The sequence below is a fragment of the Meriones unguiculatus genome, chromosome 17 (genome assembly GCF_030254825.1).
Source record: "Meriones unguiculatus strain TT.TT164.6M chromosome 17, Bangor_MerUng_6.1, whole genome shotgun sequence".
Classification (NCBI taxonomy): Eukaryota; Metazoa; Chordata; class Mammalia; order Rodentia; family Muridae; genus Meriones; species Meriones unguiculatus.
The window spans coordinates 87,044,945-87,071,905 of NC_083364.1; the positions used below are offsets into that span (position 1 = coordinate 87,044,945).

At 40.7% G+C, this 26,961-nt stretch overlaps 1 protein-coding gene across 4 annotated transcripts in view; it reads right to left on the minus strand.

The window, feature by feature from the left end:
- Positions 1 to 26,961, minus strand: part of App (amyloid beta precursor protein) — a 226,599-nt gene that overhangs the window by 78,065 nt on the left and 121,573 nt on the right. For 2 of the 4 annotated variants that reach the window (XM_021658341.2, XM_021658340.2), the window contains exons 6-7: positions 22,826 to 23,028; positions 7,936 to 8,103 (exon numbers count right to left, since the gene is read on the minus strand). In XM_021658341.2, the coding sequence (XP_021514016.1) occupies positions 7,936 to 8,103; positions 22,826 to 23,028 (371 nt within the window). The remainder of the gene's footprint in view (positions 1 to 7,935; positions 8,104 to 22,825; positions 23,029 to 26,961) is intronic. The other 2 variants (XM_021658343.2, XM_021658342.2) reach the window with 1 other exon arrangement.

Here is a 26,961-nt window from a genome sequence, read left to right on the forward strand (position 1 = left end):
CAACTTGGGTACTCATGCTTTCCCAGCAAGCACTTTACCAACAGAACCATCTCCTCAGAACACTGGCTGGGAACAGTGTCACGGGGACCACGCCATCATGCCTATTGTTTGTGTGTGTGTGTATGTATGTATGTATGTATGTATGTATGTATGTATTTACTGCCTCTAGCTGCAGCACTGTGTAGATATGATTGACAGTGACAGCAGAAAAGCATGGCCAATCTCTTTAATAAAACTACTTCCTCCTCCCCTTTAGAAGTGACTGTACTACCTGACAAAAAAGCATGACCTTTTTATTAAAGGATCTACTTTCACACTGTTATCAAGTAGCTAATGAGTAGAGCACAGAGCTGATTAACTTCCTCTAATATAGTAAATGGTTCTTCTTTAAAAACAAAAACAGATGAATGGGGAGGAGGTCCCCCCTATCAGTGGACTTGGAAAGGGGCACGGTGGAGATGAGGGAGGGAGGGAGGGACTGGGAGGGAATGAGGGATCGGGACACGGCTAGGATACAGAGTTAATAAAATGTAACTGATAAAAAAATAATAATAAAATAAAATAAAAACAAAAACAAAAGCTAGTTTGTTAAGCAAGTGAATAGCTTGCCTTCTTAAAATTTTCAATCTTTATACATTGGAAAAAACTTCTCATTTAAGTATTTCTGGACACCAAACACCTGGATTTCATATTTTTCTTTGTGGTAAAATTTTACTACCACTTCTGGGGTATAAAAGTTAATGCAGGACTACATATTTAAAGAATAATAATTATTACTATTATTGTTGCTTTGTTATTTGTTTTTTTTTGGAAATAGGGTCTCATTATGTGGCTTTCGCCAGCCTGACCATGAACTTGCAGAGATCCACAGGTATTTTCCTGTTGAGTTCTGAGGTTAAAGGACTGACCAACCACGCCTAGCCTAATAATTGTTTTTATATAGTTTGACAGTCTAGAAAATTCATAGTTCTGTTACTAGTATTCTACAATGTGCCTACTATTGATGCCTACTATTTCACAACTGGAAGAACAGAGAATAATTAAAAACAATAGCTTAAGTCTAGCCAAATACAATGGCTGAAGGTTACACTGGCAAACCCATTCATGCTTTCACTGAGTCACGTACTGTTTGCAAATCATAACCTTCTGATACAACAAACTAAAAAGACTACTAAACTACATTATGTGTGGACAAAGTCATCTTTACCCCTGCTTTACCCATGTACAGGGCCAGACCTACTCCAACATGCTGTAATCATGGACCCTAAGTCAGAAGTACAATACCAAGAAAGGGTCCCAAGCATCTCTATAGACAGCTGCTCTTAGGCTGAGATTCTGGAAACCAAGATGAAACAAAGAGGAGAAGGGATATGGGGGCAAGTCATGAATAAGGCAGCTTGCTGGTTTTCCTTCTGCACCTTCAGTAGCTTACATTATACAGGGAAAACAAACAAACAAACAAACAAACCAACCAACCAACCATTGAGAAGTCTTACCTGACAGGCAAAACAGCAGTGCACTTGTGATCTAGGAAGGTGGTCTAACAGGGTCACAGATATCTATTGGGAATCAGATGCTACGAACAACCTTATATTTCAACAGCACCTTCCATCTGTGGAACACCTATGTATGAACCTAGCTTTACCACTCAGTTGGGGTGGAGAGAATACTAGACCGGAACAGAGGTGCATCTGGGTGCTGTGGCAAACGGCTGCAAGGAAGGTAAGTGGGGAAGCCTGGCAGATCCCTGGAGCCCACAGGCCTGAGGTGATTTGTGTTCCCTGCTTCCTGCACATACTTGGCAAAGTGGGAAGTATTAGTTATCATAGTTAAATAGGTTGGAGGGGTCTGGGACACTGCTAAACACCTGTATGTTCAGAACGAATTATCTGGAACAAAATGGCAACACAAAGTGACCAGAAATGGGTCACCCTATGGGCAGATTCCCCACAGGTCAATCAGCTGACTCAAATTTGGGATAATGGTCTTCTCATACATCATGGTGTTTGTATGCTTGCCTTTTGAGATACAGCCTGATAGGGACAGTACACGGACAGGCAATGCTCTCCTCACATTTTAAAGATAAGCTAGTCAAATATTTAAATAAAAATTTTACTATTTTACAAACATTGCATAGTAGGGACTGGAGGTGAGGCCTGTGTGTCAACTCAAAGAGATACAGGACTGATGTCAGAAACAGCTTGGGAGGGTCTTTATATGAAAAGAAAGGCTTCGTGAAGAGAAATGAACCCATGTTTATGAATGAGACAAATCTTCGGTCTCACGTCTCTCACTTCCATTGGTGGTTTAGAGTCCTCTGTGATAGCAGCACCATCAAAAGAGTGTCCCGAAATTGTGATGCTTTTCACAGTTGTTTTCTATGGCAAAAATTTAAAGTCTAGCAATGCTTGATTAGAGTGAGAAGTCTTGTCAGGAAATGATCCATGAGGGGACCCAGCATACAATTCTTTCTGTATGTGTCGTCTTAAAGCAGTTCAATAGAAGAGCTTTTTCTAGCCCACTTAGCAGTTATTTTTCCACTAGAAGCACTTTAGACAGAGCATCTATAAAGCCAATCACCTCAGAGCAAAGAGATGCCATTCAATTAACGCTAAGCAGGTGAAGGAGCAAAGTGTAAGCCAGAGTTGTCCAATGAAACAGGCTGGCTCCCCTTCTGGTTCTGCTCATTTTCCCGTGAATTGAGTCTGAGATCTGCATTTGACCTCCAGGTGACCATGACGTTTTCAATTCAAATGTGTGGCTTAGCTATAAATGAGGCAGCATAGCCACATGGCTATAAATAACTAGAAATTATATGCTTTCCCCCGTATGTTGGTACTAGCACTGCAGAAGCCTTCACTTGCTGTGACTGAATAGTCTCTGTAGGGAGACAAGAAATACAGCCGACAAAACTACATCATCCTCCCAGGACGGAAGGGTGTTAGGGTCTGAATCACACTGTAAGTGAGAGGAGAGAGTAAGAATTTCAGTATCTGTCTGCAAAGTGTTATGCATATTTAATGAAAATTAATTATCAAATAATGTTTATTTCTAATCACTTAATAAGAATGAAAACTGGCAGTCTTTTACATACTGAAAGGAAATAAAATAAAATTGAAGAAAACCAGTCACCATTGTCTTCAGAGAGGATGAGAAATGCCCGTTAGTATTTTTCAGCTTTTTGCTGTTTCTTGTGGTTTTTTAAAAATGTGCTTTCTGAATATCAGAAACAGTCTAACCTAGAAAATGTCAGAACCAAATGCTGAGCCATTTGGTGTGGAACACAGCCAGAGTGCCATTTAGGTTTCAAACATGGTCCTCCTGTGTGTGATGCCTCCAGACAAGTCAATACATGTTCTAGGCCTCTTATTTTCTCATATGCACCAAAGATTTGAGGAAAATGTACACAAGTGTGCCAGAAAAAGATCTGTAATCTTTGAAAATACTGGGAACAATGCAACACACACAAATCAGTGTCTTCCCAGTCGTTGGGTGTGATGGCCAGGGACCTCCCTGGTCCTATGCTACCTACCTGCCAGACTTAATGCTCTAGAGGAAAACTTCCACAAAAGCGGGAAATGGGTTTACTGTGACAATAAAAAAAACCTCCACATCTTTCACATGTTATTCTGCTATTTGAATTAACAGTAATGTCTTATGGTGGCCACTGAAAAATGGTGGTGTAGGATGATATAATCATATACACTATATCTTTAAAAAATGTTCTTTTTTTTTTTTTTTTAAACAGTTTTGAGGTTAGGATCCTCCCTTCCACACACATACCAGAATAATGATGATAAGAGTGAATTTTAATTATATAACTTCTAACTGAAATTGGGTCTTCTCTTCACGCCTCAGTAACTATCAACAATATAGATCATCCCTGGAGTGGATGAATCTATTTCTAAATATAGTCTGAATTTTAAAAATGAACACCGATGTGTTCGATATGACATTTTAAAATGAAATTAGGCTGGCTGGGCAACCACCACAACAAAAAACATTGTTGAGACCAAGAGTGTTTGGTTGATGCAATGTCGTTTTATAAGAAATTCCTTTTCTCTTTCCTAATTAAGTCCCTAAGTGGAGCAACTCATTCCAACAGCATGCATTCTGGGGGAAAAGTAAGGGTAGTCCTAAAATCTAAGTGACTGATCTCTCCCCTCCTAATGCTGCACAGTTGTCATTTAGCACACAAAACTTGAAATGTGCACGCAAATTTGTCTTTGATATACAATATTAAATTTTTATGGAGGGAATATCTCTACTAACAAATATGATTTCATTAAATTATGGCATGTTGGCAGCTTTTAGGAAATAAAAACGTTCTGCCAAACCAAGAAATACTACATGTCCGATATGTCATGTACCCCCACAAATCAGAAAGGAATCTAATCAGAAATATAGGTAGTTTAAGTACATGCTCTCCGCCCAACTTCTAAAGTTGCCTGGTAAAACTGGATGAAATGACAAGCAAGGCGATGGGAAAATAGTGCCTATCAAAAGGCACGTGGTCAAGAATCACAAAACCCATGCAAAACAGGTGATGGGGGCGAAGGTCACATCCAGCCATGCAACACACTCATTCCTTTCCCCAAGTCAATGATAACATACGTCTAGCAGAATCTTGGGAAAGAGGTTTGTGAGTAGTCTTGAGTAAGCTTTGGGACACTACAGAGAAAACAAGAGAACATGGCTAAAAACAAAAACAGAAACATGGGAATGACGGCAGAAACACACTGATACGATTCATTCAAAACTAAGAACAGAGGAAAAATTGTGAAAACTAAAAGCAAAACCTAAACAGGGAACCGAAGGCAACGCAGATGAGATTTGTTCCAGTAAAGATTAGTGCTGACGAATGCTGCATGGTGTGCCACTGACGGGATGGTGGGAAGGGTGCCAGAGGACTTTGGGTTCTCTTCTCCCTCCTTAGCACCAGTGAGCCTCAGTGCCCTTCAATGCCTTCCTCACAGCAGCTCCTGGAATGTCACTTATTCACAGGGATAGTTTTGCCTCCTGGCTCAGCTATGCAGTGATGCTTCCTTCATTCTAGTCTTTTCTTCACACTATACTGTACTGTACTGTACTATACTGTACTTCATCCTATCTATATCTCCATTCGTGAGTATTCGCCAATCTAACTGACCTTCAACCCCTTTGTTCTCTTTCCTTCTTTTGAATTTATTAATGTGTGTAGTGTTTGTGATCACTGTGTGTGCGCATGCTTTGTTCTCTTTCCTTCTTTTGAATTTATTAATGTGTGTAGTGTTTGTGATCACTGTGTGTGCGCATGCTTTGCATGTGCTAGGGTACATATACCTGTATGTGGAGACCAGCTAAATGTTTTTTTGATCATTGCCCACCATATTGTTTAAACATGTAGTTTGTTGATTGACTAGATGGGCTGCCCAGCAAGCTGCAGGGATCCTGCCGTCTCTGCATCCCAAGTGCTAAGAGTACAGGCTCAAGCCACCATGTCCAGCACATGCTGGAGACCTGAACTCAGGCTCTCTTGCTTGCATTGAAAGCATCTGAGGGGTCTCTCCATCCTCTGCCTTTTTCCTCCAAAGGTTCTGAGAAATTAAGAGTCTGGCACCAACTACCAATCTACATTTGGAGCTCTGTCTTTGCTTCCTTGATAGTTTGTAACACAACCCTCTAAGAACTAAACAAGAACTACTGGCCTTCTCTAATGAAGCACTGTTGACAGCATTGACTTTTTACTAATCGGTCCATAGGTGTATGCACCCCCAATCCCGGTGAGGGTAAACGCTTTACTTTCTGCCTAGAGTGATCAAATGGAAATGGGGAGGGGGGAGGGAGCAGTTAAAACAGGGTGAGTAAGAACATAATGTCCAGATCTGGAGGTGAATTAATCTCTGCTAATAATATGAAGCAAACTTTCTCACTGCCAGGATATGCTATTCCAGAAACTAAATCTAACCTTAGGGAAAGGGGGGAAACTTGAAAACTTTGCCAGGAAATCCTCACTAGCAGCTAAACCTTTCAGAGCCACTGTAGCAAAGGCCCTTTGTTCCAAAGCCTCCAGACTCCAGAATTCTTCATTGAGTTCCTGTTACCTAACCCAATTAACCTCAGGTGAAAATGAGGGTGGGTTCCTTGAGCTGGAAGCTAGATCATCCAATTAGAGTCAGAGCCTCTCCACACTTGTTTACACAGAGGGCTGAAAGAGTCGTCTCCTAGGAGATCAACAAGAACTTTCCAGGTCCCAACCAGATACCAGCTACAGTTTAAGGTCCTCATTAAGCAAGTCTTTTGTTGTTTTGCTTGATTTTATGATTTGGTTGGAAAATCGTTATAATTTTCCCAGGTATTCCTGGGCAGGAATCACCGCCCTCTAAATCCAGGAATAAAATGCAAGAATCTCTCAAACAAGAAATACACATTTACTGAGATCCTTCACAGCCATTCATATTTCCAACCTGTGGTCAAGAATAGACAAATACAACCGAGAACTAAACTTGAAAGAGCACTAACAAGGGCAGATGCTCCATATATCTGAGCCATGACATCTTGAGGGCTGACTCTCGGGCGAATATTCCATCTTGCACTGAAGCTGTGACTTCATATACTTGATGGTCCAGAGAGACACAGCAGTTTATTTCCCTCAGCCTCATGCCACTGGAAGTTGCTAGCATAGTTCTTTTCTTTGCGTGTGTTGCACAGCAAGTATGCACATGTGCATTTATGTGTGAATGTGCGGAGCCTATGTGACAGTCGGAGGTCACCTTCAGTGCCAGCACATGCTTTGCATATTGTTTGACAGAGTGTGTTTCAACTGTGGAGCCCAGGCTAGCTGGTCACAGACCTCAGGTGACTCTCGTCTCTGTCTTCCATTTCTCTTTAGAAGTGCTAGCATTACAGAGACACAGACTACACATTCAGTTTATGTGAATTATAGGGTTCGAACCAAGGTCCTTACATTTGCATAACAAGTACTTTTACTAACTGATTCATATCCCTAATCCTCTTGTAACTATTTCCAGGAAAAAAAAAAAAGAAAGAAAAAAAAGCTTGACAAAAATACATGCTCTGGGTGTAGGGAATGTGGTGTGAATGAAAATGGCCCCATATAGACAGTGGCACTATTAGGGGGTGTGCCATTGTTGAAGCAGTTGTACTCTTGTTGAAGGAAGTATGTCACTGGGGGGGTGGGCTTTGAAGTTTCACATGCTCAAGCCAGCTTCTTCCTGCTGCCTGTGGATCTAGATGAAGAACTCTCAGCTAACTGTCTAGTACCATATCTGCCTGCATGCTGTCATGCTTCCGCCATAATAATAATGAACTAAACCTCTGAACTATAAGCCAGCCCCAATTAAATGTTTTCCTTTATAAGAGTTGCTGTGGTCATCGTGTCTCTTCACAGGAATACAACCCTAACTAAGGCAGCATCTGAGGTTGCATGAGCTCAATTCAATTAAATTTCATTAACAAAATGAAGAAAGAAAAAAAAACGTGAGATGAAACAATAAAGACATTCTCTATAGCAATCTTGTCAAGGCAACTGAAGCTTTAAGTCAGCATCCAGGGAGAGGCTGTCTGTACATGCAGAAACATGAATACATATGTACATAGACGGACACAGAAGTATGCATTTGCAGGAAGGACTGACGAAGACAAAAGCCACTCTAGCCCCTTTGTGAAGAGAAGCAGCCAGAAGTTCCTACAGGTTGCAAGAGGAATCTACCAGGACTCTAAGACATGCTTTATTAGAGAGAGACGAAGAGATGTGCTCGTGATTAAACATCCTTGCAGAGACTTCTAGTAATCACAGAAGTTGACAGGATTGTAGTTAGTGGTAGCAACAGGCCAATTCCCGAGAACACGAGAAAAAATTCAATCTGTTACAAAGAGCAGAGCCAGTGGCGAGAAAGATGAAAGGTGGCCAGGCTGGAGGAAGGGTCCACTTACAGACGCTGCCACACACCGCCATGCAGTACTCTTCCGTGTCAAAGTTGTTCCTGTTGCCGCCACATCCGCCGTAAAAGAATGGGGCGCACTTCCCTTCAGTGACATCAAAGTACCAGCGGGAGATCATTGCGCGGCATGGCCCGGTCTCGGCTTGTTCAGAGCACACCTCTAATCAGAGGAGATGTGGGGAACCACATTTAGCATGGAAAGGCACCTTCTGGCTGTTCACGTACATACTTACTCATGTTAAGCCCTGATCTTCCAGTGGCAACCTGGGCTGGGCAGAGTAGGCAGCATCTACCAAGTCTTCCCCGAGGAATTTATTCACCCCCCCCCCAGACTTGAGTCACCTCTCCCACAAAACAAGACATTCTTGGCTGGTTTAATGTGTAGGACAAAGTAGCAGCTACAGGATGTTGGCTAGAAGTAAAAAAAAAAAAAAAAAAAAAAAAAAAAAAAAATCCTTTTTTTTTTTCTTTTTTGGATTTGAGGATAAAAAGTATCTGTTCATCAAAAAAATTCTCTTTTAACAAAGTGTCTCTTAAAACAAGTTAGAGTCAAGTGTGATGTAAAAGGATTAATTGTGTTGTGATGGCAAAACTTAACTTCTCTCTTCTGTTTTTCTTAATCAATGACCACCGAGACTCATGTATAGACAATCATGCCCATTTTCAGCCTCTCCACTCATTAAACCTATAAACATATGTAAGATCTGCAGGGGTGACAGGCAAACATGGTAAGTCCAAAAATGTTTTCATTTGTGTATTTTTATCCGACTCTTAGCCCATAATGTTCCAAAAAGTAACATATAGTTCACACATTCAAATTTATGAATATTCACCATGAATTATTTTACACACCTTACCTGTCAGACTGTCTTGCCACTGTCCCCCAAATCAGTTCCATAAACCCTATTCGCTTAAAAGGCAGCAATCCATTCAGTTGCATTTTAAAAGGTACTCAAGATTATAAGTTAGAATTCTATAGACTTCCCACATATCTGCTCTTGCTGGAAGTAGCCCCATCTTTTTGTGGGACTTTGCTCTCCACCTTTGCAGATGACCCTTCAAATTCATACATCATCTTTAGGTTTGGTCTTATCAAATTGCTCACAGGGAAAATAACTTTCTAAAAGGCTGTATAAGACCCAGTGCTTCTACATTAGAAATAGTCCATATGAGGCAGGAAGGTAGAGTGTTGAATCCTAAGGAAATTATTAATCTTTGGGTCCTAGGAACCAAAAATATCATCCCTTGTGCTGCCCTGGAATGTTCTAAGATTACATAATTTCCTTCAAATAAGCAGAAACAACAACAACAACAACAAAATACCAAATAAACAAAAACAAAATAAAAAGCCCACAAACAGACAAACAGACAAAAACCCAAATCATCTACAGCAGCCAAAGGGAATCCCTGCTTTTCCTTTGTATGAGGAAAATCCATGAGTCCTGAGGAGGAGGTGCTCTTAATGCTACATCCACCTCATGGAGTGTTATGTTACCCTTTGCTTTTAAGTTCTCACTTTACCCATCTTCAACTACTACCTTCAAACACTACTATACTGTGTCCTGCTCAATTCTTTGTCGGAGATACTATGCACCTGGACATTGTATTCCAGAAGATGCCCTGCTCCTGCCCAGACCCCTTGGTCAATCCGCACACTGCCATAATCAACTAATAACAAAGGTCCACAAAAAGCAGGCTAGCCTCTAGCCTTGGAGAGCCTCAAACACATATCCTCTGTGCAACAATCATCTAAAATGATTCTGACTTTCCCACAGTTTATACATAGAAGCATTTGATTGCAGGAGCATCTGATCAGTGTCATGTCACCAAAGATACCCCACTCGGTGTTCTGAAAGCTCACAGCCCCCACATCTGTTTTTTCAAATCGCTTCTGTATGGAATTCTGGCATAGGATAAAAAGTGGCTGGTATCTTAATGAGGCAATCCCATCATTTGGTTCTAGTCCCCAAACTGGACTGGTCCTTATTGCCTCTCTTAGTTAAGATATTTTCCGATGGATTTTCTGTCTTCCATTGTCGCCCCCAGCAATCTCCATATATTCCTACCAAGATATGGGGTCTCACTATGTAGCCCTGGTAGTTCTATTGTGGGCCCCCTCCTCTTCCTTTAGAGGGCTAGCTTTATACATAGGCACCACCATGCTTTAGCACCCTTGTTTATGTTTCTAATATGACATTACTCCACACTAATCTCTTCTTAGGTTGCATTAATGCCGTTATTAGACACTGGATGTGCAGTGTGGCCACAAGAGGAACAGAAGTTTTTCATCCACTGGCATAGCCCTCAGTCAACAGAGCCTGGCAGCAAAATCCATCCACATTGGCTCTGCTACGCGGAGCTTGTCCTCAGAATCTCTCCCACTCACTGAATAATCATGCCAGAACTGGGAACAGGTTAGGTAATGGGATTAAACAATGCCAGATGCATAGTGTGTGGGGAAGAGGGTAAGGGTGGGTCTGTGTGAGACTGGAAGAACTGGGCAAAAGAGCACCCCTCTCTTCTGCAGCTAGCAGACTGCCACTGGATTGAGCTGCTCCTGGTTCACAGCCTAATGGATAGAGTTGGGAAATGCAGATCCTCAGACTGTGTGTGTGGGAGGGTGAAATTCTCAAGCATGTTTTTCTTCACATTCTGTGAAACATGCTTAAACACAATACATAGGCATGTGTAACAAAAGTGTGCTTCTTTTAACGATCCCAATTTTGCACTTTTATTCCCTCGCTATAGAGTAGAAAGACAAATACCGTTTTCTTTAGCCATAAATCATCACCTATCTAACTTAAGGTGAAATAAATAAAAACAAAGGCAAAGACGTTCAAATCAGGTATGTTGCTAGTCAGTATTTCAAACAAATTGTGGTCTATATTCGTTCCATCAGTAATGGGAAAGTCTGATCAGTGTCATTTAAAACAACCATGACTAGGGTGAGGGGTGCACACCTGCCAATTCCAGTACCTGGGAAACAGAGGAAGGAGGATAGTGACAAACTCAAGGCCAGTCTAGTCTATATAGCAAGTTCTACATCACCAGCAACAGCAACGAAACCAAAAAAATTTTAACACTAATAAAATAAGCGTAAAAAACTCTTCACTGAATTTTTAAAAATCCCAATTCAGTCACTGCTGCAAATTTAACATTTGCAATACAATGACATTCCAAGAGCCTAATTTATCTGAACAACATTATATTCTGTAGAAAAATATTTGTTTGTTTTAAATCTACATATTAAAGAAGAGGTTATTTTTAAAAATGTGTTTTCTCCAATGTTAAAATCACCTACTTCCAAGAGAAAATGCATTCACCATGCATTGTGAATTTTAACAAGTAGTCATAAAAATGATAAGAAAATCACTCTATCAGGAAATAGAGGATCAAATATTTATTATCCAGTAATCATATTGTGCTAAATATAATCATGCAAATTAAGCCAGTAAGCTGGAGTTGAAATCTCATCTTCCAAATACAGGGTTGAAATATCAACACAAGCTGCTTTGTACCTTACTGAGGCCAGAGACTCGGTAGGATGATGGGTGTGAACTTGGTCTACAAGTCTCTACCACAGTGCCTCTCAGCCTTGCTAATGCTGCGATCCCTTAACACAGTCCCTCAAGTGGGGGTTAATGGTCCCCACCCATTAAAATCACAACCATTAGAATTTTCACTGCTACTCCATAACTCTAATTTTGCTGCGGTTATGAATCATAATGTAGATATCTGTATTTTCTGATTGTCTTAGGAGACCGCTGTGAAAAGGTCATTTGACCCCCAAAGGGGTCATAGGTTATGAACCACTGCAGCAGGTATCCTCAGTTGGCCAGGCTTTGTACTGAAACACGCAGCTCTCTGTCATCCTAATTAGACCTCACCTGATTCTCACAGCTCCCTATGCAGAAAGGTGACACCTGACAGAGTTGGGCCTGTAAGATGAGTTTTACACTAGCCCATGCTCCTGAGCTAGTGCTGTAAGCAAGCACTGAAACTGCATTGCTATGATGTTCTGCAACCCTGGCTTCATGCTTGCTGTGGTCAGTCTGACAAGCAGCATGGTATCAGCAAGCTTAAACCTAGAACAAGGTAAGAATGAGGCGTACCCTCTGTCATGGGGAAATATTATTACTATTTATTTTTATTGAATGTGGTGTAGGGAGTTGCTTTAAAAAATTGTGTTTATTTAGAAAGAACATAAATTGTATCATTTTGCTATTTCCTTCGTATAAATACCCTCACCACTGGCATGTCAACCTACAGTAGTAATGACTCGCAAAATTCCTCAATGTTGTAATAATTAGTTTTCACAGCCTAGTAGGGATTGACTGTGCCACACTGAGAGAAACAGCAAAAATGGAAAGTCACTAGCCAAGGGAAGCTTTCCCGCTCAGTCTCTTACTTCTTGTCTGTATGCAAAATCTCTCAAAATGCAGAAGGCCGAAATGGTGCTAAAATTTCTTTACAGTATGGTCCATGACCAGCCACATCCCTCTCCAGATGTGCAGACTCAGTAAAAGCCACGGATGATTTGCATGAATAGTGAAGTTGGAAAAGCACCATGTAAAGCAGTGGTAAGTGTGGGAGGGTGTGGTTTTCTTGCCTGTGTTTTGGGAGGCAAGGTCTCAAGATATAGCTCACACTGACATTAAACCCCTACAATACTCCTGTCTCAGCCTCCCAAATGCTAAGACTGTGGGTATGAGCCACCATGCCCAGCTAACTTATTTAAATGTAGTTGAAATGTCTTAATTTAAAGATGTAATACACAGACACATCCTAAAAGAACCAGAGCAGGGAGCTGGTACAAATTAGAAAAAGTTTGGTTTCTGGATTAGAAGATTCTTAGAATAAAACAAATATAGGAAAATAATCGGAAAATAACTATTTTTAACAGATTGTCAATGCAGATTTATCCCATTCTACAGAACCAGCTGTTTTAAACAACACCAAAACATTTCCCTCTTAAATCCAATACTGAGATGGTAATTCTTTTATATTTAAATTTATGAAAAATGTTACCTTTCAGAAATATGGACTCTAGTGGCCCTCTTCCCCTCTCCCACAAAAGCTTTTATTTTTATTTTGAAAACAATGATGAAAACCAATAAAAAAAATCAAGAATAACTAAACTAAGCTTAGAACATAATTTTTCACAGCATTTTTCTGGGAAAAAAATGATAGATAGCATCACCATTCTTGAGAACAAAAGAATGCTTTCAGTGAGTTGGGGTCTAGAAATATGACTCCATCCGAGGAAGACAGGACAGGTCCACCTTTCCACAGCAGCTGGCTTCTTGCCATGGTCTCCATAAAAAAAGAAAAGAACCCACAGATAAAGCTGAGAACAGCCTCATTCCTAGTTAAAGTCTGGACCATAACCAAGGTTTGCTTTTTACCGCAGCGTATTAAGAAGAATAGACTGATTCCTGTGGAACAGAAAACATCCAAAGAAGGAAGACCTTCCTCCACACACCACTGCTTACATGGTAGTGAGTATTGATACCAGCCATGAGCAGGCTGGAAATCCCAGCACAGGAAAACTGAGACACTGAGAGAAAACGGAGAGATCAAGTTTAGAGTTCCACAATGAGGCTCTGTTTCAATACACAGACAATAGACACAGATACACATTAAGTCAGTGTTTCATTCAATTTCCTATCTCTAAGCATGTCACTAGACTGTATTATACATCTTATTTTTGTTTTACCTTACTGTTTATAACAGTGCCTTTGCCACGCTTTTTATTTTTTATTTTTGATGTTTCTTGCTTATTCTTGTCGTATAAAATATGGTCACTGGCAACCTACATAAATGTGCAAAACACCGAGTTAGGAGGTGTAGCTGACATTCTGACGAGGCAGGGGAGAGACGTTTCAGCGTTCACATACTGAAACTTCACACACATTACCCTTTGTGTTTGTGCATGGCTCACAGTGCTGGCGCAGGACAACTTGTGGGCATCGGTTCTCTCTCTCCACCGTGTGGGTTCTGGATGCTGAACTTATTTGTGAGACTTGGCAGGAAGTGCCTCTAACACTGATTACCTCGCTGGCCCTACCATCCCACATTCAAAGCTGAACAGCATAGGTGTCCACACCATCGCTGCGTGGGTTACCACCAGAGACAGTAGACACCTACCCTCCCTCAGGCTTTAGTGCTGGTTGTTACACTTCATAGGAGGAGCTCTAGGCATCGCCTGGGAAGAGGACAGCGGTGCTGCTAGACAGCCTACAATGCACAGCACAGTCTTCCAAGTAACAATCACCTGAGCCAAGCAACAAGCTCTGAGGTGGAAAAGCCTGTATGTGCAGGAGGATTTGAGTGACAGACTGGTAACTGCCTCTCTAGGTGACGGTGCAGCAGCTGCCACCAGCTCCGAAATCGTGGGTAACAAAGGTTAGCACATTTCCAAAAAGCAAGGAGGCATGAGAAAAGGCCAGTAAGACCTTCCTTTGCTTGTATCACGAAGCGTCGAGGACTCAGAGTACGGGGCTGGAGAGAGAGTGCGGCAGTGAGAAGCACTTGCTGCTCTCGCGGAGGACCCAGACTTGAATCTAAGCACCCACAGAACTGCTCACAATCGTCCATAACTCCAGTTTCACCCTCTTCTGCCCTCCACACACGTGCTATATAGACAGAGACGTGGATGCAACATACATACACATAAAAATAAAGAAAACATTAAAAAAACCTCAAAATGTTACGTTTTCCATTCCACCTCAAAAGTTATACTCAACAAGATACAAGTAGAAAAACAGTCCTGTTCTCACAAAGACGTTGACAGTTTTATGATAACAAGATAAACACAGTATATCTTAATATCTCTTCTGCCCTAAATTTGTTCACTTATTCATTCATTTTACGTCATAATTATGAATTTTCTAACAAATGGGCTGCTGCCTTGAAAGCCAGAGAACTTAGTAACACTTGAACCTGAGACTTATTCAGTCGTATCCCTTCTGAAATTTGTAGTCTTCCCCTAACAGCATCACAAAAAGTCAGACCTGCTTTGCCGGCGTAAGTGCCTGGAAAGCACAGATGACTCTTCAGAAGAGCAAGACGGTTCCAGACCCACAAAGCAGGCGTTTAGGCTGCGATCCACCTTACTCTTTAAAGTTCTGGGCACTTATTATTAAGGGAACTAAATATTTCCATTAAAACCACAGCTTTGTTACTGAAGCCAACACTCTGTTGGACTTAAGAGCTAACCGAGGGCTGGAGAGATGGCTCAGTGGTCCTCACTGCTCTTCCAAAGGCCCTGAGTTCAATTCACAGCACCCACATGGCGGCTATCAACTGTCTGATGCCTTTTTCTGGTGCACAGATAGAATGCAGACAAAGTACCCACATAACAAAATACATAAATTAATAAATCTTAAGAAAAAGAATTAATTGAAAAAGAAGAAATGCATACATAATTATGTTAACTGCTTTCTAATTTGTTGCATTACATTTTAAGAAATAGATGTGTTTTTTTTTTAATTATGAACTGTTAAGTAGACACATAATTGTGCTTAAAGCACAACATGTTCTATGGCAAATGGATCTTTGTGAATTTACTAAACTTTGTGGATGGGGAATTACATCAATGAAGTTCTTATCAGATACAAGATAACCACATATATGTATATTATCTCACTGTCTCTGTAAGCCTCATTTGCCAGTTTTGAATCGCTGCAGTAGGCTTTCCAGATTAGGACAGTTGAGCTACACAGAACAGTTAGGCACATAGCCAAGCTCCAGCAAAGCATGAGGTATGGAATACCTCGGAATCAATGCCTGACATGTCACAGGGCAAATAATAACAGATTGCCACCTGTCACCTTTCTGGCTGGTGCTGACACCAGTTCCCCTGGATGCTGCACCCTGTCCCAGGTATGAGAGAGGTAAAAGCCTGTGGCTTACTCTCAAAGATACTGTTGTCCATTTTCCTATCCTCAAACACATCTAAGACCTGTGAGTTCATCTTCACAAGCCACATTTACTGTTTCTTGGACTTGGTAAAAAGCTGAGTATGATGGACAAAGCAAGAATTCCACTAGTGCGTTCCAGGATTCCTGTGCCATGCCTTTACAAAGAGGTGACAATGGAGATGGGAGAGAGAGGTAAGCTTTGTCTTTTTTACCTACAAAGCAACATGGCTTTGATTTATTTATAATCCTTCTTAGATGCATTGCTTCTGCTGCTGGATCAGTTGGCAAATTAAACATTGTGTCATTAAAAAAAAAAATTTCCCAAGCATTTTCGTCCTTCCAGGCTACTGCAAAATATACAGGGTGAACAAAGGCAGCTCTGGATGGAAGGTCCTGAGCTAACCTTGTTCGTATCCCTGTGCCCCCAGTAAGCAATGAAGTGCCTCTTCAATGCTGGGGGGCGTATTCCCCTCAACGAAACAGTGTTTCTCAGTAATTGTCAGAAGAACAGCAGGCACTGCTCAGGAGGTCACTCAGCTAACACAAAGCAGCCAGTGTTTAGACAGGAGTTTTGAGTTTCACAAACACCAAGTGTTTAAAAAGTCATCTGTATCAGTGTCTCTCTCTCTGTCCCCTTACTGAAGAATTCCCATCAATCAGGCATAAAATAATCGAAAGGGATTAAATCTCTATCTTGAAATGCGGTGACATTCAGTACCATCGTGTTCAATTTTCTGCTAGATATAAAATTTAACTGCAAATATTTTGATATGTAGAATATATTCACTCTCTTTCTCACACACAAACTATTTTAAGCAAGAAACCAAGTTCCTGGTGTATTTTACTGGTAACAAATAGAGCTGGTGCTGTCTATAAACACCAGCTCTGTTGGACCAACAGTTCATAGATGTATCACACTGTATTTAAAATGTCAATCTGTTTGTTTAGCTTTAACACTTCTAACTGGTAGTAAACATTAGTTATCTAATGTTCAGAATATATGAGGGCATTGCAATGATGACTACAACCACACTGACCATAGGTTCCGGGCTGCATATTTACTGTCTGCCAGAAACTGGGCTCAACAGCTCACAGAGATTACATCATTCACTTTTCACAAAGTAGCTAAATATCAGACGGGTACTATCAATCCCAGCTTTACAGAGCGTCACAGCAAGGATTGACGACTGCCTGCATCACGCAGGGTTAGCAGTTCACGGGCAGTGGGGCTAGGCAGGACTCAAATCTGAGCAGCATGTACTCGAGAAACAAAGTGGACGCATCCCTGGCTATTATGGTAAGTGCTTGGCATAGCTCATGTATAAGTCACTCTTAGAGAGTACATGCAAGGCAACTTCAGTACTTACACAAGACGGGTAAAAATCAGGTTACTCAACTGGCCAAAGCCCATAAAAATGATAGGTCTCCTGTAAACACTCCAGTTGGAGCTAGGGCGATAAACTTAGTCCGTAAACTGTTTGCTGCACACACACGAGGATCTGAGTTCAAAACTCACATATAAAAAAGTCAAGCAAGGCAATCACAATACTGATTGTGATCATAATACCAACGCTGAGCAGAGAGAAACAGGTACATGAATGGGATTTGTTGGGCATCTGGCCTAGTCTATTGTGGGAGTTCTTGGCCAGTGAAAGGCCTTGCCTCCCATCACTACCCTAAAAGTAAAAAAGAGAAAAAGGTGGCTGGGACCCCAGGAACAATACTTGATGTTGTCCTATGACTTTTATACATATATGCACATGTATGAATAAGGCTGGCTTACGACTTCTATACACATGTGCACATGGATGAATATGTACCTGCATACATATGAACACACACACATGCTCTCTCTCTTTGAAATCATCATGATATTAGTAAATAGTATCTTAACAACAAGGACTTATAGAATTCTTTTTTAATAGACAAAATCAGAGGCTAAGAAACGTTTTCTAAAAAGGCCAGGAAATTACATGCCATGGTCTTTTCTGACAATATAGTCTCCTTTGCAACTATCCAACTCCTCAGCTCTGCTTTAATAGCATAAATGTAGTCAGGGATGACACTTAAATAAATGGAGCTGAGTGTCTTCCAGGAAAATCTTTGGCTTAAAAACTAGGTAATATGCTGTTTGTGGCCCCCAGAATATAGTGTTCTCTCACCTAATCATCAGTTAGTTCACACCTGGCTATTACTATTATTTAATTTAAAAATAAAAAGTCCAGGAATGCTTAGTTCAGAATAGAAGATAGAACCATGTCCACAGCAAAAAAGTAAACATTTACAAGAGATGCAAGTCAAATGGAAGAGTATGTGCTTAGAAAAAAAAAAAAGTAAAAATAACACTTGGGCATTCATGAAACTGAAATAGCCTAGATCATGTTGGCCCAAATCTTGGCTCCATCAATTACTGTTTATGTGACTAACATATTTTTAAAGTTCCCTAAGTCTTCATTTTCCTGGTCTGAACTATACGGGATATAACTTTTCTACTGCACATTATAGCTATAAGGCTTAAAAGGCAGAATTATAGCCTTAAAGGGCAAGCAGAATTGTGAGCCAGAAATGTTATATCTGCAATAAAGAACTCCAATCTCGATCTGACATAGTCTCCCAGCAGGTGGAACCATGTCTGTGCTAGCCCTGCTAAGCTTTCTACAGGGGCAAAAACTTTAACTGGCAGCAGGGCACAAAGAATATTTGCTAAATAAATAAACATGAGGTAAAAATGTAGAGTTTCTCTAGAGAGGCAAAAATGGGTAGGTAACTTAAGCCAAGGTTAACCCAGCTACCACGACACCCACATTTCAGACTTGAAAAGAAGACCCTCAAAGTCTAGTATCTTGAGTTTATGGACTAAAAATTAAGAACAAGTGTCTATGTAGGCTGTTGCTTTATAAAACTGGCAACAACCTAAGCCATTAGATTGATATCCAACATCTTCTTAATTAGCAAAATCTAAAAGCCAAATAGATTTTGCAGTGACACACTTACATCCAAAGAATTCCCTTCTCTCTGAAACCAGTAACACTGGGGTTAAAAAAATTATGTCCAAATAAAAGTAGCCTCTATCTTCTTCCCTCTGTTCATTCCTCTTGAGAGCTGAAGGACTATGAAAGCACCTAGTTCTCATGAAGCACAGTACAGAACTGGCTTAGCTATTAGAAGCTGGAGATGATGAAATGATTTTCTTTCTATGAATGGTTGAAAATCACATTTCCTCTCAGAGGCTGAAACATTAACATTGAAAATAAGATTGCAATACTGATCTTTCCTTTGCAAGTGGTGTTCGCTTTCAGAGTACAGAAGCAGGCTTTGTAGGAAGAGTTTTACAAAGTGCAATCAGCCCTGCTCCTGCTACTTTTCCTGGTAAGGGGAAGAATCTGCAACCACCTTCTATACTAGGAATATACAGGGAAGGTCTTTCCCCTTTAATCTTACCATACGAAACATCTCCATCATTAACAAATACACTATACCATAGCGTGCTTCTCTTACACACTTATCCTGGAAAGATTCACCTCAATTTATATCATTGGCTCACTTCATAAGCCTTACATAGAATAAATGGGTCCATATTTAAAAATTCTTTTTATAGGATTAATGACGTGTGTGTGTGTCTTTGTGTATGTGTGGTATATGTGTATGTTTGTATGTCCAGAATAGGATGTTGGATGTCATGCGTTAACGTTTTCTGTGTTATTTCTTTAACACAGGATCTTTCACTGAACATCTGCCAACATCACCCAGCAATCCTCTTGTCTCCACAGCTCTGGGTTGCAGGTTCACAAAACTATGCTTGGCTTTTTACATAGGCTCTGACAATGTGAACTCAGGTCCTGCCTTTGTAGCAAGTACTCTAACTGCTATGACAAACCCCCACCTCTGATTATCTTTAAAATTAGTGCTTGCTTTGGAGTTTTCTTATAAACATCTAGCCTAGAGGTTAAAAAATAAATAAAAATCTTAATTACCTTTGGCTTTCCAGAGGAAAAACTCCAAAGTATGCATGTCTTTATATTCTGTCTGAATATCTAAAAATTACATCTTACACGTAAAACTATATACCCAAACTAAATATCTAAAATTACATAGTTACATGTGAAAGCAAAAAACAAAAGGATATGTCAAATTCAAAAAATAACAAGACTTGAAGTTAACAAGATCACATTATCTCAAAAAAAAATTCCATCTTAGTTAGAATATGAGACTAAATTAACCACTCCTTGTTCGCCTGTGACTTACAAATGGTAAAATCCCACCAAATCCCACCATTCTCAGCACCTGTACATGCCAACCAGGCACTGAACACATTCACGTTTAGGTACCAACCCAATTTTCTCAGATTCTCTTACACAGGGCATCAACTTGTCCTCTCTCCCAAACACGCCTCTTATCTTCCTTCCACCAAAGCGTCATGTTTGCTTTGCCATTTCCAACTGGCTGTGACGTGCTTTTGTAACATAATTTACCTGTAGACACTCCACCTGCTCAACCTTCTGACCCGAATTTAAATGCGATCTACTCTCAAGAACCAGTGTGGCCAGTGTGAAAGCTTGTTCTGATTCTCTAAAGCAGTCTCTTTGTTCTTGTTTCTTACAGGGCATATGATTTTGCATCCCTCTGGCCTTGATTTCCTTTTGGATCTCAGTACCCATGACCATCGTGAGCCTGTGTGTGGTCAACACCTGTTCTATTCAGACATGTAGAAAAAGCAGAGGACCATGTATGGATATAACCTAGAACCCCTGCTTGGATGTAGCCCATGGTAGCTCAGTAACCAAGTGGGTTTCCCTAGTAAGGGGAATAGGAACTATTTCTGACATGAACTCAATGACTGGCTCCTTTACCCCCTACCCCCTAAGGAAGGAATAGTCTTGCTAGAGGAGGACATGGCAGCCAGTCCTGAAGATACCTGATAAGCTAGGGTCAGATGGAAGGGGAGGAAGACCTCCCTAGCAGTGGACTTGAAAGGGGCAGGGAGGAGATGAGGGAGATAGGGTGGGATTGGGAGGGAACGAGAGAGGGGGCTACAGCTGGGATACAAAGTAAATAACCTGTGATTAATATACAAAAATAAAAATTAAAAAAAGAAAAGAAAAAGCAGATATCAAATGAGTGCTTTTGACTTCTAAATCCTCCAGTCCAACTGCAGAGTATCAGTCTCTTCAATGTGACACCAAGAAAAGAAACCCGGAGGAAATAAACACCTCCTTCCTTGTTGAGAAAATTGCGGCTAAAAAATTCATTAGGCCAGATCTGCCAGTCTTGGCCTCAAGAGACATTTGAAAATTTCTCTAGAAAAAGATGCCTTGGGCATGTGACGATGGGCATTTAGTTCAGATCAAGGGTATCTCTGCTTGCACATTCATTCACAAGCTAAAATAAATAAGAGGCTGCCTTAAGTATGGACTGACAAAGTTAAGCCATCTACCAGAGACTGCACGCTCCTTTCCTAAACAACACAAAATACTCCCATTAGATCTGAGGTGGCTGAGTGTTCAATTCAGAGTCATCGCTTAACAAAATCCCCAAACAAACCACTGCTAAGTGACAAAAGTCAGTCACAAAGCAACGCATGGTACAACCTCACTTAAGTATTCAGAAAAGGGCAACTCAATGGAGTCCCATGTATACTAGCTGCAGCTTGGGGCTATGGGTGAGATTCAACTCCTGTGAGTGGGCAGGACGGATCTCTTTGGGGTGCTGAAATGTCCTTGGCCTACATTATGGTGATATTAAATAACAGTAAATTTATTAATGTCACTGAATTAGATATTGAAAATGAGTTAATCTTATGACATATAAACCATACCTCAATAACATTCTTAAAAATGCAGCAGTGGAAGGGAGCTACTAGCAAGAATAATTAACAATGTACTCGAGTTGGGCAGTGTCCCACGTGAACCTCTAATGAGCTATCATTATTACACGTTAACCACGTTGTAGCTTTTGTGGATGAAAGCTAGTATCATTTATACTAGACTAAAATTAAGCCAACCCATATTCATTCAATCTAGATCTAGAGGCAGCTTTTACTGTGGGGAAAAAACAAAACAAAACAGTGCATACCCATTAAACACCTCAACCCCAAAAGACATTAGTTGGCATGACATTTGGTGGTTTAATGTAAAATAAATATTTGCTTTCATTTCCTAGTGATGAAATGTCTTTTCAGTTCACTTGGTTCACAACATTCTCAGGAGGAACATTAGCAGCAGAAGAGTGTCTAAGGTATCAGAACCACACTTGTTTCTTGAAGAAGATGCCTCCATACTTCCCAGTTAAACAATTAACACATACTACCCATGTAGAATTTCACAGCATGAAATAAAGTGACTCTCACCAAATCTTACTAAAAATCAGACTTAGTCACAGAGTTAACAAAGTGTAACTAATAAGAAAAATAAAATAAAATAAATCAGACTTAGTAAAAAATACATTAGCTTTAGTAAAATCTATGTACAATTAGTAAAACTGAATAAAAACTATTCATAGAAACAAAATTTATCAAAATTCTCTATAGCCTGGCACAGTGAATGACCCAAACTCTAGTCCTACCAGTCAAGGGGTTTCCAATCTAAGAGACAACAACTGCCTAAGGACAATGTTGAGCAATGAACACCCACCACCAGGGGAGGACTCAGCACTTTCAAATTTGATGACTTCTTGCTAGGTGGGGTCTTATAAAACAGGCTAGGATTCCTTATACAGAATATACAGGCATAGAAGAGACTATGCAAAGAGAGTGTATATTAGTTTAATTTGATTGCTGGACTGCTTGTTAAACCAAACCAAACCAGCACCAGCAAAAACCCAAGTATAAGAGAGAAAATTGTTATATTAGAGAGAAAATGAGGGCAGGGGGCTGGGTGTAGTGTTGGCTGAAAAATCCCCTCCTCCTTATTTTGCTTTCTTTTATTCCAAGATATTCAGAAATAAAAATCCAACAGTGCTCACCTCGGACCACTTCCTCCACGGACTCGGTGGTGGTGGTGGTGGTAGTGGCAATGCTGGTTGTTCTTTCTGTTGCCTCTTCGTAGGGCTCCTCGGCCTCCTCCTCCACCTCATCCCCATCCTCCGCATCCTCGTCATCATCAGCTTCTTCTTCTTCAACATCAGCCACTTCTTCCTCCTCCGCTACTTCTACCACTTTGTCCTCACTGCAAGAACAAATAAAAATAGCTGTGGAATACTCAGCCAAATGGATTTAGGAAAGCAAAGAAAAATCAAGGGACTCTGATAATTGAACAAAACTGAAGAAAAACACGGAAGGTTAGAAGCAGGCTAAGTAGGAACTCTAGGTCTACAAAATAATTAACAGGCGGACATGGCTTTCCTTTGTTCAAAGGTTGCAAGAAGAAGACACCAGGACTCCAATTATATGACACTGTGGAGAAGGCAAAATTATGTACTGTAGGGAGACAATATGGATGTAATCATCTATGTACTGATGCACACATGGCAGGTAGTAATTGGCAAGGAAAAATTGTTTAAGGACATATCTAGGACACAATTTAAAGGCTACTAAGGAATCCCCATGAAAAGCATCTGGCTGCCAGTGCAAACTTGGCCAAGAGTACTTGAAAGAAGATAAAGGGAGGAGAGCCTACCCTGTAGGAAAGGACAGAGAGATGCGCTGGATCAGACCATAAAAGCAACACAAGAAAAATTTGTGAGACTGAGACTCTCTGCCACAGTTCTGTAAAATGAGAAGCACTACACAAATGGGGGGAAGAGAGGCCATACCCAGGTAAATGTCCCCAGCATCAAACAGAGAACACAGGAACCGTCACCCTGATATTGCTTGTGGCCAGCAACCAGGAGCTTGTAGTTGGGAAAAGCAATGGGAATTTAGAGGTTATATGAGCCGTGACATGATGATGCTTTGTAATGGCAGTGATGGTGCTGGAGAGGTCAGCTGTTAAAGGCTAGGGGAGTGTAGGTCCAGTGCTACAGACCATATCAGATTTCATCTGAGCTGGTGAGTGGGATGGGCCCAGCTTTGATTTGCAATGCTTCTAGAAAGCTGAAAGACTTTCAAATTCAGTGTTTGACAGCATAGCAGTGAGATATTTTGCTGAAAAATGAAAAGGAAGAAGAATGCAAAGAGATGAATGTAGTATGGAGGAACTGCTCTGATTTCCTCCATACTCCAGGGATATTCTGTGCAGGTTGTATAATGGATGATGCATCCAAGGCCCTTGGATGCACACACAGGATGCAGCACTTTAAAAAGATTCTATAAAAATGTACCTGGCTTCTCAAAAGTTATTTCCCCAACTCTGGTGAAATACGATGAAAGGACAATATACCCTGAAGCAGCTGGCTAAAATGTAAAGATGAAAAAATTAAACTAAATAATTTACACACATGTTAATGCATAATATATTGATAGGTAGGAGACTACAACTGATTTCCACATTTTCATTAAGACCATGAAGAAAGAGGTGAGAAAACAAAGATCAGACCCTAATCAGATGGGCTAAGCCTCTATCTGCTTCGATATAAATGGGGTGAAATAATGGATTTCTTGATTTTCTGCACAAAAACTTCTCTGTACACGTCTCCTGTTCAAGGCCACATTTCAAAAACTAAACCTACAGCTGGCCCAGATCTTATTTGTGGTACTTTTTTTTTTTTTTAAAACAATCTCAAGGTTGTTCTTCTAGTGACTGAAACTAGAGGTGGCTTACTGCACAACAGTAGTTAGTTTCTTGTGTCTGGAACCTCTTCTTTGTCCAACCAAATCACAGTCACAATTCTCTTGGTTTCTCCAGTGTTGGTGGTAATTCAAAAGCAAAGGCAAGGAGAAAAGTTAAATCAAGCCAGGATTCTCAGGCCATGAAATAAGCATGATCTTGGCCCATGACTGGTATGACAATGTTCAAGTGTATGGTCCTGGGCTGTCAGGTAGGGTGAAGAAAATACTTGTCTTTCCATTCTCCATTACTACTTGAATGCTGTCTTTAAAGCACCACGCAGAAGTCTGGGCTGTGGGGAGAGCTGTTTAAAGCGATCTGCATTCTGGTGTGTGTCTAGCCAGGAAAAAGAAGGAATTGAATGCCCATCATCTCTGCATCTGCCTGTGTAATTTACTGTCATCACAACAAAGAACTGAGATGCATAATAGTTCAACTGGATGAGAAATTAAATTACTTGCCCTAAGAGAACTCAGGTCCAGCTCTTGTAACTATAGCTCTGATTTCTGGAATTAAATTTAGATGTCCATGAATTCAATTATCTATTTGGACACTATTTAAAGCAGAAGCACACAACTGTGCTTTAATGATGCTGCATCTTCTCCAAGAACCCTGACCGTGCCGTTCTTACAATTTCTAATTGTAGCTTTTAGGACTAACAGGAAGCATTAAGAGGTGGGAACATGCTTTTCTGCCAGCAGCTGAGAGGCCCGACGGTTAGCTCTTCTGTGATGTAAGAAAAGCAAGACTATTGTAAGGCTGAGCACAATGAAAGAAAACAAAAGGAGGAAGAAGCTTGTGAAAACGTGAGGCTGAGTGATTTCTTGGTAAACCAGGCAAGAAACACTCACAGAAAGAAAATTAGTCGGTAAGATGGTGGAATGTTCCCTACCTGTAAAGGCCGTCAACACACAGCAGATGCCCTTTCTAGATATTAAATGCTAATGATGAGAAATGCTTCTTCAGAAGGGAAACTGAAACTCCTGACTCTCCTAAGAATATCTGGAAGCCCTGAGAGGGTCAGAGGGACAACAAGGAAGTAAGCACTGATCATGCAATGTTAAGTCAACATTCAAGGCTGTTCTTTGGTGGAGGACAAACACTATCATGAAGGTGAATGTCCGTTTCCCACAAGGCTGAACTTGATATATGCATTTGATGTCGCCACTTGTGAGTCTCCTTAGGCAGCATGATTCACATACCAGCTTCCATTCCTCCTTATGAAAGTCATGCCAAGCATTTTGCCATCTGCATTCTCTGAAACGGTCATATGACATTCTGTCCACAGCAAAAGAGTAGAGTGAAAAGATCAGTGGCTGCTCAGTGCTTGAGGCTCAGGGAGGAGCGAGCCACTCTGCGTGATAGGATAGTGGGCCCACACATATATCATCATGAACATGTACTTCTCTGGTGGGCACACTGACAATGGCTTGAAGACCTGAAGTAAGGGGTAATTGAAGGTCTTGGTACCTCCTGTCCAATCTTGCTTGTGAGCCCAAAGCTGCTCTCAAGTAACTTATAAATGAATGAAAGACTTTTAGAAGCTTTATTTATTGTTTCCTAGTCTCCGTCAAAATTGATTTTGGTTTTTCTCTTGACTGCCATAGAAACTGAGGAAAAGAAATGGCAGAGAGATGCTGTGATCTTCATGGTTATGAGAACATGAACCTCCACTACAGCAGTGATAAAAATAAGCAAAAACCAAACCAGTTCCTAAAATGTTGTGATCAATCAGAAGGCCAGAGGAGCACGACTGAAAAAGATGGGAGCTCAGACCTATGAATGCTGATATGAGGGGAGCAAATAAAAGCACCAGGGTCTCTGGGAGTTTCCCCAAATCAGAGTGAGGAGTAGAGAGAAAGTAAAGCAATAAAAACAACAAACAAACAAACAAAAACACATTGCAACAATAATGGAAGAAAACAACCCAGGATGTGCAGATGTTTTTCCCCTTCTTTGGACTGATAGCTTTCCAAGTGGGCATGTCAGTTTGCCCCAAAAGAAATATCTGAGATCATAACTGTCATTTTCAAGTATGTGAAGAAACATGGAAGAAATGAAGCTTGCTTTCCTGGTCCCCAGAAAATATTCAGCATAGGTCAGCCCAAGGAAGCCAAAGACGTGAAAACTCCCATTACGAAAGGCTGTCAGATGCTAATCACAAAATGTCACACTTAGCCTACTTATTTACATAATTGTTTATGTTGCTTTGAGAGAAAATTTTACTCGTAGCCTAAGATGCCCTTGATCTCATCATGATCCTTCTGTCTCAATCCCCTAAGTACTGGGATTATGATATGAACCATGATGTCCTACTCATTTATACAAACAATGAAAACAAGCAAATGTCTAGGCAGATAAACTCAGGAATTGTACAATTTGCTAAGAAGAAAG